This window comes from Trichosurus vulpecula, chromosome 7 (assembly GCF_011100635.1).
Source record: "Trichosurus vulpecula isolate mTriVul1 chromosome 7, mTriVul1.pri, whole genome shotgun sequence".
Classification (NCBI taxonomy): Eukaryota; Metazoa; Chordata; class Mammalia; order Diprotodontia; family Phalangeridae; genus Trichosurus; species Trichosurus vulpecula.
Window position 1 is genome coordinate 274,095,247 of NC_050579.1, and position 22,304 is coordinate 274,117,550.

Consider the following 22,304-nt stretch of genomic DNA (forward strand, 5'->3'; position numbering starts at 1 on the left):
CCAGTCTTCTTACATTTTACTCTCCTCCCATGTTGTATTAGCAAGCACCCTAGCGTACCCAGAATGGCCTGCTAGCACAGGTTCTTTGATCTGCTTTTCTAAAGGAAAGACAGCTTCAAATGAGTTAATAATCTTCTTTTAATTCAAGATATGTAAGTAAAGAAGGTAAAGGTCATTCACTAGATCAGGGGAAAGGTCAGCACCCTGAAACATGGAGAAAATACAAGCATAGAAACATAGAGAAATTAGCACAGAGATCCAATAGACAGCTCCAACTGTCTAAGCAAGTAACAGATACATAATCGCTAGACCAGGGAGCATCAACATCTGGGTTCATAAAGCCAGGGGCCCCTTAACCACAGCTACCCAGAGTCTCATCTGGCCAAATCACAAAGACCTCAGGTGAACATTCCTCTCATGACTGAGCCCAAAAAACAAAATACCAATCTCTCACAATATACACACTTTCTCAGAGCCAGAAGGTGTGGAAGCCTATGTAACTTAGAACAGCTGTGAATTATCAGGGTTTAAAGGAGACTGATCCTTAAGATGTTTACAATCTAGCATGAGCCTGGGAAACTGAGATTGTTATGGCCATGGATCCTAGAAACTAAACTCCAAAAAAAAAATGACAAAAATTCTTACACTTACACTGAGATACTTCACAATCCACATATTTGACAGAGGTACCACAAAATTGACATTTGTCAACTGACAGCTTTAGACTAGCATCCTTCATTTAATCTGAAAGTTTCTTTATATTTCTCCAGTGTCTAATACGTTAACAAACATTTATTAAATGCTTGCTACATGCTAGGCACTTTGCTAAGCTCTTGGGATACAAAAAAAAGGGAAGCAAGAGTCCCTGCCCTCAAGGACCTCACATTCTAATAGGAGAAATAACATACGCACACACACACACACACACACACACACACACACACACACACACAAATATGTACCTACCTACAAAGTGTATACAGAGTAAGTGGAAGGTAATCTCTGAGGCAGTGCACTAGCAGGGGATGGGAGGTGGAGAAGGTCTGGGAAAGGCCTCTTGAAGAAAGTGGGATTTGAGTTGAGTCTGGAAGGAAGCCAGGGAAACCTGAAGATGGTGGTGAAGAATAAGATGGGGAATAAGAGCATTCCAGGCATAGGGGACAGCCACTGAAAATGCATGGTGAAAAAAAAGAAAATGCATGGTATCTAGAGATGAAGTGTATCTATACAATGACCAACAATAAGGTCAGTGTCACTGGTTTACAGAGTGTACGCAAGTGGGGTTAATGGAATATAAGATCCTCCCCATCCATTAATAGGCCTATGTGACCACGCGTTCCCTTTTTTTCCTTGGAACAGGGGCCGTGTTCCCAGGTCTCAAGGTACACAGGTATTTCAGTCACAGTCTTTAACATGGAAAATTCTTGTCCACTGAATGACAACTCTTTCTTTAGCCTTCACCATGAGCTGGACAAAACTAGACAGGACCTGTGTTCAACTCTTGGTTTCACTTTATGTTTATCCAATTTAATCTTACTTTCAAAGTTATTAAAAGTCAGTTGGAAAATTGGCTATTCAAAATTGGAAGATATGGCTAAAGGTTAAGAAACAAAAGAAACCAAAATTATGTAAGTTGCACAGAAGACTCCCACTATGTAGCAATTTGAGAAGTGACGGACATGAAAAGTGAGGCAGCTAGGTGGCTCAGTGGATAGAGTGCTGGGCTGGGAGTCAGGAAGACCTACATTCAAATCCGGCCTCAGACTTTTACTAGCTGTGTGACGCCAGGCAAGTCACTTAACTCTATTTGCCTTAATCTAGTGGAGAAGGAAATAAACCACTCCAGTATTCTTGCCAAGAAAACACCATGGATGGTGTTAGTATGCTATGGTCCACAGGGTTGCAAAGAGTTGGACACGACTGAATGACAGAACAAAATGACAGCAAAGTCGTGAAAAGCACCAAATAACATCACAAAGAGTTGAAAGTGACTATATCTTAACAAATAGCAAAGACGTAGCTCTCTTTTTCAAATCAGCTGTCTGCACATAATCAGAGCGGATTCCTGTTAAGAGGAAAGGTCAAAATCAATACAAAGTAGAAAGGTGAAGGAATAAGTGTGTGATGTAGTGCCTCCCACGTACCAAACGCTGCGCTAAACGTTTTTACAAATACTATCTCGCTTGAACCTCACAACAATCCTTTGAGTAGGTATTATTATTATTCTTATTTTGCACTTGACAAAACTGAGGCGGATAGAGGTTAAGTGATTTGTCCAGGGTAACACAGCTAAGTGTCTGAGGCCAGATTTGAACGCAGGTATTCCTAACACCAGGCCCGGGCTTCTATCCATTTGTCAGATGTCTCTAGAATTAGAAGAATGAAAATGAGAGGATGCAATTAAATGAAACACAATGTGTTTAAAATAGTCCAACCTGACTTATTACATAAGATGTAAATACAGAAAATAAGCAATGGATGGAATAAACAACAAAGCTGTCATCATTTCCTAGTTTTTATCCACCTTTCAATCATCGCAATAAGGAAGTCAAAAGAGCCTTGAAATCTTCTCAGTCTCCATGCAAAGCAGAGAGATGGTAGCCAAGGCAAACTCTGGTTTAGAATATAAATAGTTTTGTAAAATATGTTGGAGAAAAATGATAGACATTTATGAGTGATATCCTCTCATAAAATAGTAATAAGTGGTAGATGGGAAAAGGTTTTTTAAAAAAGTTTGGTGAAAAACATAAATAATACAAATCATCCCAAGAGCATTTAAGAATAAAATTAGGACGACGAACAAACAAAAAATGGTAAAGACTTCCCAAGACCATTTTCTCCATCAATGCTGGTAGAGCTACCACATTTGAGCTCAAATATCATAGTCCCAAAATGTGCCCCAAGAGGGATTAGAAATGGAATAGATGAAAACAGATGAAAAATATTTCTATACCAAAAAATTGGAGGTTCTTTTTGAAAGCAAGACAATTTTTAAGGCATTAAAGGATCAGTTACCAAGTCATCTGAGAAGAAGTACGCCAAACATTTAGAAAAAAATCACAGATATTATTACCACCCAAAAAAGGCAAAGGAGAATATGCCACTGTCCCTGTGGTTGAGAGGGGCTCCCTCCAGGAAAAGGGCTACAACTCTAGATTTACAAAGACTAAGTTCAATCCTTGAAGAGCCTGACACCTAAAAAAAGGGAATAAGGATTTTCTCACCCTCTCTGGCTCAGTGCCCCCAACCCAGGGTACTGGGGATAATCTCTAAAATAAAGCTTAAGTGTATGGTTCATACCTAAGGGTAAGGTTCATACCTAAAAGGGGAAGCATCAGGTATGGATCAACTTATCAATTTCCTCCACCACAAAAGAAATGCTTAAAATACAAAGAACTCATAAGCACACACAAGAAGATACTTAAAATGTGAAATAAAAATTCATCACACCTATACCTCCTAAGACACAAAGTTTATAGGACTGCTGAACAGATATTTCACTTTTACCTTGGGTATGTAATAGGAATAATAATAATAATACCTGAAAGTTATATGTTGTTGTTTGTCCCTTTTCAATGAGGACCAGTGGCATCACGGAGGGGATGTCTTAACTTTCAAGTGAATTGGATTTAAGCGAGGCAGAGTTTGGAGAAGTCATCAGAAGTTGCCTCTTCCTGAGACAAAAGTCAGGAAAACTGACAACAGGGATGCAGTGGATGACCCTGGCAACTTTGATGTCTGACCAGCCTCTAAGTACTCTACAATTCCTGCTTCATCCACCTTCATGGCCACTAGAAAAAAATGGACCTTTCATTTATTTGGCTCATTTCTTCCACCTATGTGAAACCTGGTCAATATCTATCATTCCTCTTATTTTTAGCACCAATTTCCCACCAATCCTATAATTCTTCAAAAACAGAACAAGTCTTATTCATACATTAAAGGACACATCTAAATCCACTGAGGTGAGCACCCCTTTCCTCCCTGTGCATGCCCAGTTTCCCCTGCTCTAGAAAACCTGCATATGACTCAGAGCAGCCATAGGCAGTGAGTGGTCTAGCAAAGAGAAGGAGATTTGGAATTTGGTCCTCTGTATTTATAATCTGATATAGTATTGCTTCTCTCACTGCTCTGTTTCCTTGCTATGTGATTAATGCTACTACAAAGAAAGGATTCTTAGCCCTTTCTTTGGTCTCCTCTGGTAACCTGTTTTAGGTCACTTTTCTAAGGCTACTGGGCCTGGTCCTTGTTTGCTCCCCTGTTCCCTCCCCTCATTTATTCTTACCAAATGCTTTAGTCTTCATCTCCCTATTCCATTTGGAGAAGTCTTCAAATGCTTGAGGTAGATATCCCCAACTCACTGACGGGTTTGAGGCCTATTGATCACTCTCAACCTGGTTTAGCCCATCTGCCAAAACAATGTGGTCCTTGTACATTCTTTAGCTTGTTAGAGCTAGCCCAATATGAGTGATGTCAGTCAATCAACAAACATTTATTAAGTGCTAATGCTTAGCACGGGCACTGTACTAAGTGGCAGAAATCAAGTACAAGCAGAATGAAAGCTACTCTCTGCCCTCAAAGAGCTTACAAGGGGAAGAACCAATCAATCAATAAATATTACGCCCCTACTACATGCCAGGTACTATGCTAAGCTCTGAGGATTAAAAAAAAAAGAGAGGAAAGAAAGTCCTCACCCGCAAGTCACTTACAATCTACTGAAAGAGACACGCAAACAAATGTATACAAAGCAAGCCACATACAGGGTAAATATTAGAATTAAGAGGGGTTGGAAAAGGATCCCGATAGAAGGTGGGATTTTAGTTGGGACATAAAGGAAGGCAAGAAGATCAGTAGGCAGAGATGAGGAGAGATAGAAGAGAAGGGAAAGCTTTCCAGGCATGAGGGATAGATAGGGAAGATGCTTGGAGCCGAGAGACACAGTGTCTTCTCTGTGGAATAGTTAAAAGGCCAGTGTCACTGTTCAAAGAAGTATGTGTCTGGGAGTAAGGTGTAAGAAGACTGGAAAAGAGGGAGGTGGAGCCAAGATGGCGGCTGGAAAGCAGGGACTAGCCTAAGGCTCTCCCCCAGGACCCTCCAAACACCTATAAAAATGGCTCTGAACAAATTCTAGAACTGCAGAACCCACGAAATAGCAGAGGGAAGCAGGGCTCCAGCCCACAACAGCCTGGGTGGTCACTGGGTAAGGTCTATCGCACAGTGCTGGGAACGGAGAGGAGCACAGCCCAGCGTGGGCACACCTGGACCAACCAGACTGGGAGCCGGGCAGAACAGGCCCTAGGCCCTGAATCAGTGAGCTGTGGCAGTTACCAGACTTCTCAGCCCACAAACACCAAAGACAATAGAGTAGGTTAGGGGGAAGAAACTTCGGGGACAGAGTGAAAGGAGTTTGAGGTTGGCCACTGCACCGGGGGTGGCAGAGGTGGTGCAGCTCTGAGGCTGCTTACAGAGCTACAGCTGCAGTTGCTTCTGGCCCCAGGCCCACCTGGTAGGAGGAATTAAGTGGCAGATCAGAACAGGAGTGCAGAACCTGCTTAGATCTGAGTCACGATCTGGGTTGGTGGTTCTTGGGGGAGGAGGAGTGCTCGTGTGGCAGAGCTTGATGTGTAGAAATAGCTCTGAAAACAACAGCACAGCCCCTCAAGCTGGGGACAAAGTACTCTCTACTCTACAAGCAGTTATACACCTACAAAAAGCTCAAGGGTCAAGTAGTTGGCTAGGAACATGAACAGGCAGCGAAAGTGCTCTCAGATTCAGAATCAGGCTTTGGAATCTTTTCTTTGGTGATGAAGAAGACCAAAACATATAGCCAGAAGAAGTCAACAAAGTCAAAGAGCCTACAACAAAAGCCTCCAAGAAAAACATGAACTGGTCTCAGGCATGGAAGGGCTCAAAAAGGATTTGGAAAAGCAAGTTAGAGAAGTAGAGGAAAAATTGGGAAGAGAAATGAGAGTGATGCAAGAAAACCATGAAAAACAAGTCAACCACTTGCTAAAGGAGACCCAAAAAAATACTGAAGAAAACACCTTAAAAAATAGACTAACTCAAATGGCAAAAGAGCTCCAAAAAGCCAATGAGGAAAAGAATGCTTTGAAAGGCAGAATTAGCCAAATGGAAAAGGAAGTCCAAAAGACCAATGAAGAAAATACTACCTTAAAAATGAGATTGGAGAAAGTGGAAGCTAGTGACTTTATGAGAAATCAAGATATTATAAAACAGAACCAAAGGAATGAAAAAATGGAAGACGATGTGAAATATCTCATTGGAAAAACCACTGACCTGGAAAATAGATCCAGGAGAGAGAATTTAAAAATTATTGGACTACCTGAAAGCCATGATCAAAATAAGAGCCTAGATATCATCTTTCAAGAAATTATCAAGGAAAATGGCCCTGATATTCTAGAGTCAGAGGGTAAAATAGAAATTGAAAGAATCCACAGATCACCTCCTCAAATACATCCCAAAAAGAAAACTCCTAGGAATGTTGTCGCCAAATTCCAGAGCTCCCACATCAAGGAGAAAATACTGCAAGCAGCCAGAAAGAAACAATTTGAGCATTGTGGAAACACAATCAGGATAACACAAGATCTAGCAGCTTCTACATTAAGGGATCGAAGGGCTTGGAATATGATATTCCAGAGGTCAATGGAGCTAGGATTAAAACCAAGAATCACCTACCCAGCAAAATTGAGTATCATGCTCCTAGGCAAAATATGGACCTTCAATAAAATAGAGGACTTTCAAGCTTTCTCAGTGAAAAGACCAGAGCTGAATAGAAAATCTGACTTTTAAACACAAGAATCAAGAGAAGCACGAAAAGGTAAACAAGAAAGAGAAATCATAAGGGACTTACTAAAGTGGAACTGCTTTGTTTACATTTCTACATTTCTACATGGAAAGATGATGTGTATAATTCATGAGACCTCAGTATTAGGGTAGCTGAAGGGAATATATATATACATACATACATACATATATATATATATGTGTATATATATATATATATACATATACGTATATAGACAGAAGGCACAGGGTGAATTGAATATGAAGGGATATCTAAAAAAAATAAAATCAAATTAAGGGATGAGAGAGGAATATATTGATAAAAGGAGGAAGGGAGAGATAGAATAGGGTAAATTATCTCACATAAAAGTGGCAAGAAAAAGCAGTTCTGTAGGAAGGGAAGAGGGGGCAGGTGAGGGGGAATGAGTAAATCTTGCTCTCATCAGATTTGACCTGAGGAGGGAATAACATACATACTCAGTTGGGTATCTTACCCCACAGGAAAGGAGGAAGGAGATAAAAAAGGTGGACAATAGAAGGGAGGGCAGATAGGGGGAGGAGGTAATCAAAAGCAAACACTTTTGAAAAGGGACAGGGCCAAGGGAGAAAATTGAATAAAGGGGGATAGGATAGGAAGGAACAAAATATAGTTGTCTTTCACAGCACGAGTATTGTGGAAGGGTTTTGCATAATGATAACACATGTGGCCTATGTTGAATTGCTTGCCTTCTTAGGGAGGGTGGATGGGGAGGGAAGAGGGGAGAGAATTTGGAACTCAAAGTTTTAAAAGCAGATGTTCAAAAAAAAGTTTTTGCATGCAACTAGGAAATAAAATATACAGACAATGGGGCATGGAAATTTATCTTGCCCTACAAGAAAGTAAGGGAAAAGGGGATGGAGAGGAGTGGGGTGACAGAAGGGAGGGCTGACTGGGGAACGGGGCAATCAGAACATATGCCATCTTGGAGTGGGGGAGGGTAGAAATGGGGAGAAAATTTGTAATCCAAATTCTTGTGGAAATCAATGCTGAAAACTAAAAATATTAAATAAATAAATATTGATTAAAAGAAAGGCCAAAAGAAAGAAAACAAAAAACAAAAAAAGAAGACTAGAAAAAAGTAGGAGGGAACTAGATTATGAAGGGTTTTGAATGTCAAACAGAGCATTTTGTATTTCCTCCTGGAAACAATAGGTAACCACTGGTGTTTATTGAGTAGGAGGATGACAAGATCAGATCTGGTCTTTACAAAAATTACTTTAATGGCTGAATGAAGAATAGATTGGAGTGGAGACATCTGAGGCAGGCAGACCCACCAGCAGGTGTGAGGTGATGAGGGCTTGTACTAGAGTGGTGACAGTGTCAGAGGAGAGAAGGAGGCATATTCAAGAGAAATGTTGCAAAGGTGAAATCAACAGACTTTGTTAACAGATTGAATATGGAGGGTGAGAGATAATGCAGTGTCCCAGATGACTCCTAGGTTGTGAGCCTGAGGTGCTGGGAGAGTGATGTTGCCCTCTACAGTAATGGGGAAAGAGGGAGGAGAAGGGGAATGGTTTAGGTGAAAAGATAGTGAGTTCCATTTGGCATATATGTAGTTTAAAATGTCTACTGAACATCCAGTTTGAGATGTCTGAAAGGCAGTTGGAGATGAGAGACTGAAATTCTGCCAAGAATTTGGCGCAGGATAGAAGCAAAGGGGGCTGGAGACTGGAAAGGAATGAAGACATAACTGGCCTTGATTTCCTTCTAAAACTGGAAATGTGGGGATGAACTAGTCAACCCAGGACTGCAAGGTACTTCCAAAGTGTTCATAAATTCCAGGGCCAAAGTGCACTTGAAAGAAGCAAGCAAGAATGAAGAGGCTTCTGGACTGTGGTAGAAAAAGTGAAGGAGAGAGTTAGGAGTGCACCTTGGGCAGAAAGGTAAACCTGTGATACAGGAGCCAAGAAACATAATGCATTAAGAAGAAAATTGTCAAAGGTTCAGAGAGGTAAGAGTGAGACTGTTTCTGGGCAGAGCACGTCCAGAGTGCTGGCTTCAATTCTGAGCACTACATTCAAGAAAAGGGTAAGTGGCGCAGTAGATAGAGGGCTGGACCTGAACTCAGGAAGATTCCTCTGTATGAATTCAAATCACTTTCAAGGCTTCCAAAGCTTTTAACATTATCTTATTTAGTCCTTACGACAATCCTATTCTCATTTTACAGTCAGGAAACTGAAACTGAGAGAGGTTAACTGATCTGTCCAGGGTCACACAGCTAGTTAGTGTCTGAGGTTGGATTTGAACTCGGGTCTTCCTGATTTCAGGCCTACTCTTCTATCCGCTCCAAGAACATTTCAAATACTGGAGACTACCTACACAAAGGCATGGTTTGAAGTAGGAAATGGAACGTCCCGTATGGAGAACAACTCCAGCTTGACTGGAGTGGAGAACGTGAGATTACAAAGAACAATAAATACCAGGCTAAGGATTTGCATTTTATTTTAGAGACAATAGGAAACCACTGAAGATATTTTGTAGAGGAGTGACACATTCAGATTTGTGTTTTATTTGATAGCTACGTGGAGGATATATTGGAGATGAGACAGAATAGACAGAGAGAACAGCGGAAGGTTGTTCAGGAGGCTCCTACAATAATAGTCCAGTGAGAGGTACGAAGCGTCTGAGTACGGCCAAAACAAGGTGTCTGTCTCTTCCATCCAGCAATCTTCCCTGCATATGTTAAAATCATTCAGGCACACCAGAGAGCTTTATTTGATGACCCTCTGATTATTATCAAATAGAAGACCTAAGTTGGCCTAAGGTATTTGCCATTGACAGGAAGGATATCCAGAACAGAATCCAAATGGAAGGGTTCCTCACAGACCATGAGGTCCTCCAGGTGTTCCAGCTTGTGAATGACATTGTACTTGACACAGAACTGAACTGGGAGAAAATGAGCAAGTTGGAGTGCCTTGGTGAAACTGTGCTTCTTTATTAAATAAATGTCCATTTTTAACACCAACATTCTTCCAGTGACAGTACATGGCTACAAATCACGAATGCCACGGTCACTGCATAAAGTTGCAGGTCACTCAAGTCATGCCCAGTAGAACTGGCTCTACTACTACTTATACATCTCAGTAGTTTGCTTATTTTATAACGGATATCATATTAAAGAATTTCTCCTATAATTGAGTGTGCTTCAAAATTGATCCGCTTGAACTGATACCAAAGGGTGTCTGGATGACTATGGGCCAAAGCCTTTGTGTCAAAAGCCTCAGGATAGCCACGAGATACCCTGGGAATGTTCTAGGATTCCCTAAATTTTCTGAGGTGAAAGTTGAGAGCCAAATGAGTCATTTTAGTTTGGATGGGCCACATAACGCCTGCTTCTGGCCTGGGCTAACCTCAAAGGAATGGAGAAAAGGAAAAATTCCTGGATTATTTGGGGATTTTGTACTCTTGTGGAAGATTCTCAGGATTCCATATTGAATTGGGTCTTCCAGAGCCATGTTGGAGAGAATTAGATAATTAGAAAGCAGTCAAATGAATGATGGCAAAATGCACACAATTAACTTTCCTTTTTACTCAAGTGGCACAAAGCATTATTTGCCATGAAAAGGAGGGCAAGGCTCTAAGTCCAGTGATCCCTCCCTCTTCTCCACAACTTTCTTACCTTGGGGAACCTGTACAAGGCCAACATTTAAGCCAGCAAGCAAATCTCCAAAAAGCCAGTCCTTGAATCGGTACACACACATCCATTCTAGGAAGGGAAAGATGCCAAATATGACTTTTTTAAATCTCTTCCATGAGCAACTGTGAGGAAGCAGAGTAGTTTTAGTTATATCCTCCAGAACTCAAAAGACATGTAATCCTCCCTACCCCTTCCTATGTGTCCCCCTCCCTTTCCTACACATATCAATCGTGTGGCTATTAAAGAATCGGTCACTGTCCATCCCAGCATGTAAACCAAATCTGTGTTCTGTTTGGTGCTAGATATGCTGCTGGAGAACATTAATTTGATTAAATGAAAGCTTTTGAGACTGGAACTTCAGAGCCTGTTTGAGCGTTCTAGAGGAAGAATAGAGCACTCAGCTCTTTTATCCTCTTCCCATGATAATGTTCGGGAGTAAAGGGAAAAGCTGTCCAATGGAGCAGCCTGGACTTTTGTTTCTGTCTGCTGACATGGGGAGAAAGATAAGATCCTATAATTTACTCTCAATATGATCAAATAACATTTTTACCTGGCCCTTTATGCTTATACTTTACACTTTAACACTTTACCAGGCATTTAGAACAAAGTCATAAGTGTTATGTCTTTGTCCTAGAACATAAAGAGATTTGCAGAATATGGAAGAGTTACAGTTTCTAAGTTTGAGAAATTTGGAATATGCAGGAAGACAAGAAGAGGATTAACACACATAGTTAATATTTCATTACCTGTGCTACTAAAGGGGGATAATGGCACAGATAATTTTTTTTAAAAACTTTGCCATTCAGTTTTAGAGTACTCTTTGTTTATATTTACATTGGACTATGGCTCTAAAATTCTAGATTTCCAATACATCAAACATGAAAATGAAGTTAGAGTCAAGATGCAATCAGCTTCTTAAACTCCCTTTTTCCGTCCTTACTCTCAGGCTCAATACCTTTCTAGTTCTCACACAATGCTAGCTAGGGAGGAGTGACATCTTTTGTTTTAGCTGGCTTCTACCAATGAACTTGTCTATTCCTTGAGGGAAGAGAGATAATTATTAAATATTTTGGTTTAAATGGGCTTTTCCCAAAGAAATTTGGAATTATGCTAACCAAAATACCTATGCCCTTTGGCCCAGAAATCCCTTTGATAGACAAAGAGCCCAAGAAAGTAAATGACAAAACAGAAAGGCTGCATTTATACCAAACTATTTATAGAAACACTTTTTTTGTAGCAGCAAAGAACAAGAAACAAAAGAGATGGCCACAGATTAGTAAATGGTTAAACAAGCTGAGATATACAAATGTAATGGAATTATTACTACGCTATCAGAAATGATGCCTCTTATGAATTCAGAAAAGCATGGTTAAACTTTGAGGAACTGATGCAGAGTAAAGTAAGCAGAACTAGGAAAACAATATACACAAAAAACCACAAGGATATAAGTGGAAAGAAAAATAGGGAAACAACAGAAACTAAGTGCTGTAAAATTATAACGACCAAGGTTAGCCCCCAAAAAAGGATATGGGAAGACACCTCTCCCAGACCTTCTTGGCAACGATGGGGGCCTACAGGTGTGAAACACTGAAGAAATGTCAAATTTTTTCAAGGAGTTTTGCTGAACTTTTCCCCCTCTTTTTTATCCTTTACTATGAGGGATGCCTCTCAAAGAAATATACTGGGAAATGTTGGTGATGGGCAAAAAAGACAAAAATAAAAATTTTAAAAACAATATTAAAGTGCTTTCCTAGTAGTAGGAATATGAAAGTAGGGGAGAAAATCTCAAGTTTCTTCACTTTTTAGTTCCTGCTAAACCAGAAGCTCCAGGCTATATAGAGAGTAAGAGAAGAAATGATGTCAATAAAGAATTTAAAAGCAAAGACATTAGGAGTTTTTCACTGAAAAGCTGTTGGTGGATAATAAATTATTAGTGGTAATAATTAATAGAAACATACAGGGATGAAAATATATGTTCAACAATTTTATCCAGCACCGTAAAACTTTATTCAGTCTAGCAGATGCTAGGCTGATGGAAACCGTCAATCCAAAGATGCTGGGCCAAGAGAGATTTTGATTCTGGGGCAGAAATAGAAGCGACTCTTCCTAATTATGGCAGTACGTGCACATAATGAATGCTGGGATATTTTTACCTTCCCTATTCCCTCTCCTGTTTGAGACAAATATAAAGTTTTTCCATCCCAAGGTTATACGTGGCAATGGTTTGATCTGGTAATCAGGAGAGGCTAGAGAAAAGAAGAGAAAGGACTATGAAAGACGAGCAATAGCAACAGCTATAGAAAGAGAGACAGAGAGAAAATTCAAAATACTGCTATGGGGGAGGGGAAAGGGGATTCTTGTACAGGAAAAGAGCCTTAAAATAAGAAAATCGGGCCCTTTGGTTTATGACAGAATCGCTAACACAAGGCTCACATACAGAAGAAAAGAGCTTAGGATTGGAGATTTGCTCATGTACCAGAGTCTTCACTTCTCCCCGTATGCATTCTAACTGTAGCACTAGCACTTCCAGGCACGGCATAACAACATCAGTTGACATAAAGTGGAACATTGAAGATGAGCAAAACCCTTGAGGGCTCAGGGTTGGAGTTTGTGGAAAGGAGATATAGCAAGAGTGAGTAAATGGTATGGATATGAAGGGCAGAAAAGAAGTGTGAAGATAAATGAAAAAGTCTTTTCACAAATGGAGTAAACATATATGTTTGAAAACAAAAAGAAAAGAACCAGTTGAAAAAAGAAGAGGCTGCCAATAAAGAAGGAAATGAAGGAGGAAATAAAAAAGAGAGGAAGGTATTCAGAAGGAGAATAGGTAAGAGTTTAGGAGATAAAAGGGCAGTTTATTTTTTACAAGGAGGAATTAAGAAAGGTAGGAGAAGTAAACGCAACTCAGATTCAGTTTCATAATAGGGTAAGGTGACAAGATTTTCAGCTTATGATGAGAGAAAGAGAAGTGGGAATTACAGCAAAGTCATAAGAATAAACTGTTCATTTGTGGTAGATGAAATTAAGTGTAGCATTAATTCTCTTACAGCATCTGTCTTTTGACAGACACAAAGAATGAGAGAAAACACTGTGTGTGTGGTATAGAAGTAGGGGAAGTGGTTGGTGACTATAATTCAGGATGACTATAACTCAGATAAAAGTGCAACTCTAATGGAAAGGGCATTAACCATCTTCCTACCTGAGTGCTGGCCCTTTGGCATCGACTACATTCTTTTAGAAGTTTGATAGGATGGATAGAGAGGACCTGATAAGTCAGAGAAAACAGAACTGACAAGAACCTAACGAGGTCAGTCTACACGAAGGTGAGGCTCCCACAAAAGCACAGACACGAGTAGAGTCAAGTAGTCCAATGTCCTCATGTCCAATATGGCTGGAGGGTGAAGATGAGAGAAGGTAAGGAAAGAAATTATGGTCTGAGATGTTGACTGTACAACTTGACTATGACTATGACAAAACCCTAAGCTAACCAACAACATATCTGTGTTCTGGCTGGAGTGATTGTTGTCATCCTTTGTTCTCCAAGAGGACCACGGGGAGGTGATGCCATGACATGCAGGTAAATTGGATTTAAGTGAGAGAGGGCTGTGCAAAATCACCTTCTTTACTTTCTCCTCCGGAGCCATCTGGGTCCAATGGCAAGATATAGATCAGGACGACCAGAGATGGCCCCAACTTGGCTGAAGACAAAACAGCTGTAGCTAATCAATTAATCAGCAAGTATTTACTGAGAATCTGTTCTAGCAGAAATGATCATTGAATCATACTGTCAGTAATGTTTGAAAGGCTGTAGAGGGAGAGGTATTGAAAGATTGCAGAAGGGCAAATGTTTCTGTTTTCAAAATAGGGAAGACAATAGAGTCTTGATATCAATTCCTAGAAACTCTAGAATTTATTGTTAAAAGGGTATACAAAATGTGCTATTTGAAGGAAGGCTGTTCTGTTTTTGTCTTTATATTACAAACTCCGCATACATGATTTGGAACATGGTTGGTACTTAAAGAATGTCTTTTGAATTAAAAGGGATAGTTAGTGAATATCTGGAAAAAAAAAAGAGTTGATCACAAAGAGCCCAACTAGCTTCCTCAAGAAGAAGCCATCCTCAACTAATCTTATTTCCTTTCTGACAGAATCATTGGACTGACTGAAGTAGGAGTGCTGTAAAGAGAGATTTTAGCAAAGCAGTTGACAAAGTCTTATGTTTATTCCTGTGGAAAAAAAAGATAGAAAGGTGAAGGTAAAGCAATGGTATAATTTGGGGACTCAGATTTAGGGAATACTCATGAATGTTTTGATTTGAACTTAAAAGAGGTCTGCCATAAGGATGCCCCAGAGTTCTATGTTTGGCCATATGTTATTTGATATTTCTAAGTTATACATGGCATATTCCTTAAGTTTGCAGATGACACAAAGCTCAGGAAGATAGTTGATATGGGGAGCGGATGACAAAGTCAGAATCCGAAAAGATTCTGACAGGCCAGAACATTGGGTCAAATATAAGATGAAATTCAACAGGCATAAATGCAGAGTCTTGCACTTGGTTCAAAAATTTAGTTTCATAAGTACATGATACATGCTAAATAGCAGCTTAATTGTCATGTGAAAGAAAGATTAGATTTATTCTGCTTAGTTTCAGAAGGCACAACTAGGAACAATGGGTAGCTGAGAGGCAAATTTAGAAATGATGAAAGGAAAATATTCCTAAAAATTAGAGCTATGCAAAAATGGAATGGACAACATCAAGAGGATATAGATTTTTCTCATGGGATGTCAAGGATTAGATGATCACTCATTGAAAATGTTATAATAAGAAGGATTCTTTGTTCAGGTAGGGGTTAGACTAGATGGCCCCTGAGGGACCATCTAACTCTAAGATACTGTGATTCTATTTGTCCATTAGTACCCAGGTACTCAAAGTACAAAGTAACTTTAAGACTTTAAGGTTACAAAGTAACTTTAAGCCATGGTTCCTACCTTTAAGGAGTTTACTATCTAGCTGGGGAGATAAACATTAGACATGAGAAATAATTAGATAACAAGTCCTAAATTGCACAGTGCTGGCTACAAGAAATACAGGTATTAGGGAAGGGAAGTATTGGGGTAGGTACAGCAATCAGGGAAGGCCTTATAGTTCCAGCTTTGTTTTGTAACAACTAAGTAGTCACACACATACTCACCGGAATTGCACTCTGTGTTTAATTGTAGTGATATTGATATCTACATTTCCTGAAGAAGTTCCTTTCCTTCTATGCTCTCTTTGAAAAGATTCTTCATTGTATACTTCTCTTTTCACATCATAGAAGAACTTACTAGCCTTGCGTCTAATATTGGAAGCCATTGTGCTTCTTTCTAGCCGCGCCAATCCTGCTGAATACACGCACAAGAAATTAAACCCAATCGGCATCTCCATTACGCAGAATTAGAGACAAAGCTGGGAGGATTTTTTTAAATTGGAAAGAAATTTCCCTCCACAAATATCTGTAGCATATACCTTCTCTTCATTCACACAACCACTACCCCAATTCAGACCTGCATCATCTTTTACTGAACTTGTGCAATGACTTCCTGAGCTCCCTATTTCCATTCTCTTCCCTTCTCCACATAGCTGGCAAAATAATCCTTCTAAGGCAGAGAGATCTAACAATGTCCACTTTCAGAATGAGAAATGTCATCATATTCCTATTACCTCGTAAATAAATTACCAACTCCCCAGTGGGGTATTTAAAGTTTTTTCGCATTCTGGCTCCAATCAACCTTTCCAGACATTTATATTACTCCCCTTCTTCATTCACTCACTTTTCCAGCCAAACTGGACTATCCAACTTAACATTCTACCTTCTGTTTCCATGCCTATGAATAAGCTGTGCTCCATGCATGGAATGGACACTTTTCTCATCTCCACTTCTCAGAATCCTTAGCTTCATTCAAAGTTCAGCTCTAGTAACACTGCCTAATTCTTGACCTTCCCTGTGTTTAGTACTCTCGCTATCTACTCAAATTACCTAGCATTTATTTATCCATATATGCCTTCTCTCCCCAGGAGACTGCAAACTCCTTTTAGGCACGGACTATCTTTAGTTTTTGTCTTTGTATCCACAGTTCCTTATATGCCAAAAGTATTTAATAAATGTTTGTGGAATTGAACTATGTATGCTTTTCTAACAGATTTAATTGACAAAATTTCCTAATTATGCTAAGATCATCATAACACTTAAAGCTTTAAGATTTTGCAAAGCTTTCTCTATATTATTATCTCATTCAATCCTCACAACAACCTGGTGATGTACATGCTAAGTTAAGTGACTTGCCCAGGGTCAGGTAGCTAGCAAGTATCTGAGGCAGGATTCTAATTCTGTCTTCCTGACTTCAAGTCTAACACTATCCATTATAACACCTAGCAGCCTTGCTGCTCTTCCATGGGTTAGAATCTTGGACCACCCAGTCCAGTGTCTTGTTTCTAACAGTGATATTAAAGGATGCCAAGGAAGGGCATCCTTGAGTTTGTTTCCCAGAACAACTCCCTTCCAGCCCCCTGCACCAGGCCCTTGCTAAGTAGTGCTTTCCATCTGATACCACTTCCTCTTTACACCTTACATATATTGTATGTGCATAATTGTTTGCTTGTTTTCACACCCATTAGAATCTGAGTTCCTTGAGAGCAGGACCATGTTTTTGCTTTTCTATTTATCCCCAGTATACAGCACAATGCCTGGCACATGTTGTTTTCAGTGACTCTTCTTGGCCCCACTCAGGGTTTTCTTGGCAGAGATACTGTAGTGGTTTGCCATTTCTTTCTCCAGCTCATTTTACAGATGAGGAACTGGAGCAAACAGGGTTAAGTGATATGCCAAGGGTCACACAACTAGTGTCTGAGGTCGCATTTGAACTCAGGACTTCCTGACTCCAGACCCAGCATTCTATCTACTTCACCAACTCGTGGTGCTACTGAGGGTGATGATGATGATGACGATGATGGTGATGAATGTACTCTCAACAAAATTGTAATATTTCTGAACATACTATTATGTTCCATCTTCCATGAATTTGTTCAAAGCATTTTTAAAAGTTAGAGTATTTCTATTTTCAGCACCTCACCCAATGAGTTTCATTATTACTTATATAATGCAGTGCTTCCTTTCATGAAGCCTAAACTTAATCACATCAAGCTTCAACGGCTATTTTTTAGTTACAACTGACTAGGAGAATGTGAATAAGTCTCTGTTTATCCTATGTATAGTCTTCATGATTAAAAAATTTCTACCACATTCACTCTTAGTTTTCTTCTTTTCATACCAGAGTCTTTATTTTTAAAATCCTGATCTCATATGAGACTCTTACCCCTTACATATTTTTATGGATCTTCTCTAAAACATCTATAGCTCCACCATATTTTTCTTCAGAGGTGGAGACTAGAACTGTCTGAGTTTTCCAGACGATCTTGGGCTTCTATAAGAGTAGGTAAATATTTTGGATTTTGTTTCTAATACTCTTCCTGATGAGATATAATGGCCAGAATGATCTAGAAAAGGGGTAGCTGGGTTTCAAAGTGGACAAGGCAGAAGGTAATGAATGCAACTAGGAAATAAAATCCAAATGATACTTAAGGATGGTGGGCTCTAAACTACCACTTAAGACCTAGGATCCTTATAAACTGTTCAGTAAAAGCATGGGTTCAATGTACCTTGAAATACTGGACATCATCCCAAATTGCTAGAATTGTTTTTGCCTTTTCTTTGTACACCCAGAATTAATCACAATTACTGGCACATAGTTAGTGTTTAAGAGGTGCTTGTTGAATGACTGATAATCAAGACCTTCCACCTGTCTCTTGATGATACTTTTAGTGGCAACGTGATTTACTGTTATTGGAAAGTGCACTGGACTATGAATCAACAGGAACTTGGGTTTGAATATCACCATAGAAGCAAACTAGCTGTGTGACCCTGGGCAAGTCAAATAATAGCTCAGTCTCAGTTCCCTTAACTGTCAAGTGAAAATACCTATCTCACAGGGTTTTTATGAAGATCAAATGGAATGTTTGTCAAATACTTTAGAACTTAAAGCCCCATATAAGCGGCAGTTACTGTTTTCAGGAAAACTTATATGGATGGATTATCCATTCTTATGTTTTTCCTTGCTCTGAAAATGTAGCAATTTTTAATAAATGCCACCAACGTCTACTGGTGGAAGGTTGTTTTAGTCCCTGAAGCCAATTCAGCCCAAGTTCTGAGTTGAATCTTTCAGCAGATAATAAATTTGTATACCTGTTGGCTGGTAAGCTCTAATTAAATCAATAAGCTCGCTTTTCCCCATTCACTGAGTGACAACTACTTGTGACTCTAGATAGCTGGAATTGATTTTTAACAACGTATAATGAATATCTGTCCCAAATTCTCAGTCTTTTCTCTCTCACCCTTTTATCACAATGTATATTCATTCAGGACACCTGAAGTCAAAAAGAAAAACTATTTGAGAGGCAAAAACAATTTTTGTATTTAAAATACAAAGCAATTTTCTGGCCTTTTTATTTCTAGATGGTAGGGAAAATAGGAATAAGTAAAACCATAGGATCATATGAGCTAGAAGGCATCAGAGCTAGAAGGCAGTGTTGAGATCAAGTTCAACCTGCTCATTTTAGAGATTGAGGAAACAGAGGCACAAAGAAACTCAGTTGGTTGCCCAAGAGCACACAGGCATCAAGTGGCAGGGCTGGGATTTAAATTCAGGTTGTGGTTGTACTCCCTGGCAGCCTGGATCTTATTCAGTTGCAAGAGTATCTTTTCCTTGATAGCTTTTTCTTTCTCTTTCCTGTGTCCTATCTAGGCACAGACAGTCAAGACAAAAGTGAAAGGATTTCCTAACCTTCACCTGTGATTATAGCTATTACAAACCTGTGATATGTACTACATAGAAATTTTGTGGTGAATAGGTATTTCTTAAGTCCTAAAAACAAAAGATAAGGGACATAACTCAACAATATCAGATAGAATTAACCACACTCTTCCTGTGAGTTAGTGTGGTCTCACAGAAAGACACCTTAAGTCTTTACTTATTTCATAAAAGAAAATCAAAACAGGCATATTAATCCTCAGAATACTACTGAAAGATAGGCTTCCTTCAAAATTCCTTCCACTTATAAATATATAACTCAGCAAAGGAGGTACCCGCACAGAAGGAAGGGAGGGACTGTCTTTCTTTTTGCTTTTACAAGTACCCCCTGGGGTGTACGGTGTTCAGGGAAGACTAGCACCTCTGGTATGTGTGCTGCTGAACCCTTTTCAGGGCTGCTTTCCACCTTTGGTGTCCATCTGATTCATACAACTGTCACCTGTGGCTCCAAAAAACTGTATCATGGCAGTGGCCATGCCCTCGTAAACCTTTTCAGCAGATCTGCTAGACCAGGTTGAGGATAACCAACAGGCTTCAAACCTGTGAGTTGAGGGGGCGGGCTATGCCTACCCTAAGCACGTGAAGACTTCCTCTGACAGAATGGAAGGATGAGAACTGTTTTGTCCAGTGGCCATAAAGGCAGTTGAAGCAGGTGCGGAGTGCTTAAGGCCTGGTTAGACATTGAAAACACCAAGGTTAGCCACTGCATCCCAAGCCATTGCTAATCATCTTGACTTTTGTCTTGCCCCTGGACTTTGATGACTCTGGAAGAGAGAGTGAGGCTGAGGACTTCAAGCAACTCTGACTCATTTAACACCAATTTGTGTGAGTCAAAATACATCTCCCATATCATTTTACCATTTTTACCCATCTCAAAGTCCTGCAGTGACAGGACGTAATGAAGCAGCAGGTATGGATACACTGGGAGCTACAGTCACAACCTTATACAGCACAGGCCATGGGATTGTCTTCTCACCGGACTGACTTGGCAGTGGGATTTGGCACTTTGTGTCTGAGCATTCATTTTTAAGGACCACACTGCTTATTTTCTGCTGTGAGAAAGGGGCTACAAAAGGTGCCCTAAAATGTTTCTGCTTTACCTAACCCTGGCCTGCTTGCCACGGCAGACAGGGATCCTACCCTGCAGTCAAAACACAAAAAAAGTACAAAAACTTTTGTAAAGATGATTCCACTCACCATTGGTACATGGAATGTGTGTGTGCTTATGGACAACACAAAATCCAGTGTATCTGAAAGACTAATAGCTTTTGTTGCAAGAGGACTTAGTAGGGATTGCATCCAAACAGCAGCCCTGAGTGAAACACGGCCGGCAAATGAAAGCCAGCTCACCAAAGATGGAGCCGGATACAAGTTTTTCTGGAGTGGCCACAGTGATGGGAAGCACCTCGAAGCTGGCATAGGTTTTGCAACCACAACTAATGTGGTAAACAAGCTTATATGCCTACCAAGACTTGTGACAATGCAACTGCCACTTGCAGGAAAGTGCCACGCCACCCTCATCAGTGCATGCGCTCCCACCATGACAAACCCTGATGGGGTCAAAGAAAAATTTTATGACGACCTGGAGACTCTCATCATCAATGTGCCCAAAAGAAGACAAGCTTATAATTCTGGGCGACTAATGAAAGAGTAGGCACAGACTAGCAGATACCCTGGCAGGAGTCCTTGGGAGAAATGGAGTCAGAAACAGCAACAGCAAGGGTCACTTACTAATGAAAACTTAGGCATCTCATGACTATCTCATCACCATCATCTTCCATTTACCTAAACACAATAAAACATGGATGCACCTCACAACAAACACTGGTATTTAACAGACTATGTCACTGTACGAAAAGACAGAGAGGATGTGAACCTGACATAGGTGATACGTAGTACAGAGTGCTAGACTTATCCTCTCCCAGCTAAATATTTGAATACAACAAAGCCCGGGGCAAGACTACTCCCAGAAGACTTCATGTCAACAGGTCAGAGCACTTCTCACAGCTTGAACAGTTCCTGGCTAACTTGGAGGGAAAGCTAAGCCAATGCAGGGTTGGCAACAGTGGAGTAGAAAAGCGGTGGGCAGCTTTCAGAGATGTGGTATACAACATTACATTTACTCATCTGGCCAGAACACTTGCTAACATCAAGACTAGTATGATGAAAATGATGGGGAAATTGAGAGGCTGCTAAACAAAAGAGGAAAACTCCATAGCGCTTAACGAGCAGCACAGTCAGTCCATCTCTAAGGAGGCAGAGTTTAACTCCATCAAAAGTAAAGTTCAAGAGAAGGTTGGAGAGATGCAGGATTCTTGGCTCACTGGTGAAATTCAGTTCTGATAGTAACACTGAAGGCTTTTGTGGGTCAAAGACCTATGGTGCATCTCAACCACTCAGTGCTGATAGAGCCACATTGATTAGTGATAAGGATGTGATCCTCGAGAGATGGAGTGAACATTTTCAATCAATAGATCATCATCAATCGATGCTGATGGCAATGTCTGTATGCCTCAGGCTGAAGTCAATCCCTCTCTGGCTGAACTTCTAACTGAAGAAGCAGTTTTGAGTGCCATTAGGCTCCTCTGCAATGGCAAAGTACCTGGTGCTAATTCTATGCCAACTGAGATTTAAAAAGCAGAGGGTCCACTGCTCACACAAAAACTGAATGAAATTTTCTGGGTTACATGTAAAGAGGAAGTTATTCCCAAGGAGTTCAAGGATGCCTCCATTGTCCATCGCTATATTAAAAGAAAGGGAAATAAGTCATCTTGTGACAGTCACAGGAGAATCTCTCTTAGTCATTGCTGGAAAGATTCCTTTTTTTAATAGTTGCAATCAATTTATTAAAAGAGATGACTGATTAGGTATCTGCAATGATGACTTCAACTTCTATAGCTGGTTCAATGTTGATAG

At 40.1% G+C, this 22,304-nt stretch overlaps 1 protein-coding gene across 1 annotated transcript in view; it reads right to left on the reverse strand.

Annotated features, from left to right (window-relative positions):
- Window positions 1-15,855, reverse strand: part of SLC26A8 (solute carrier family 26 member 8) — a 167,746-nt gene extending 151,891 nt beyond the window's left edge. The window contains exons 1-2 of the mRNA XM_036768015.1: window positions 15,677-15,855; window positions 10,464-10,603 (exon numbers count right to left, since the gene is read on the reverse strand). Coding sequence (XP_036623910.1) covers window positions 10,464-10,603; window positions 15,677-15,837 — 301 coding nt within the window. The 5' untranslated portion in view covers window positions 15,838-15,855. The remainder of the gene's footprint in view (window positions 1-10,463; window positions 10,604-15,676) is intronic.
- Window positions 15,856-22,304: the final 6,449 nt, after the last annotated feature.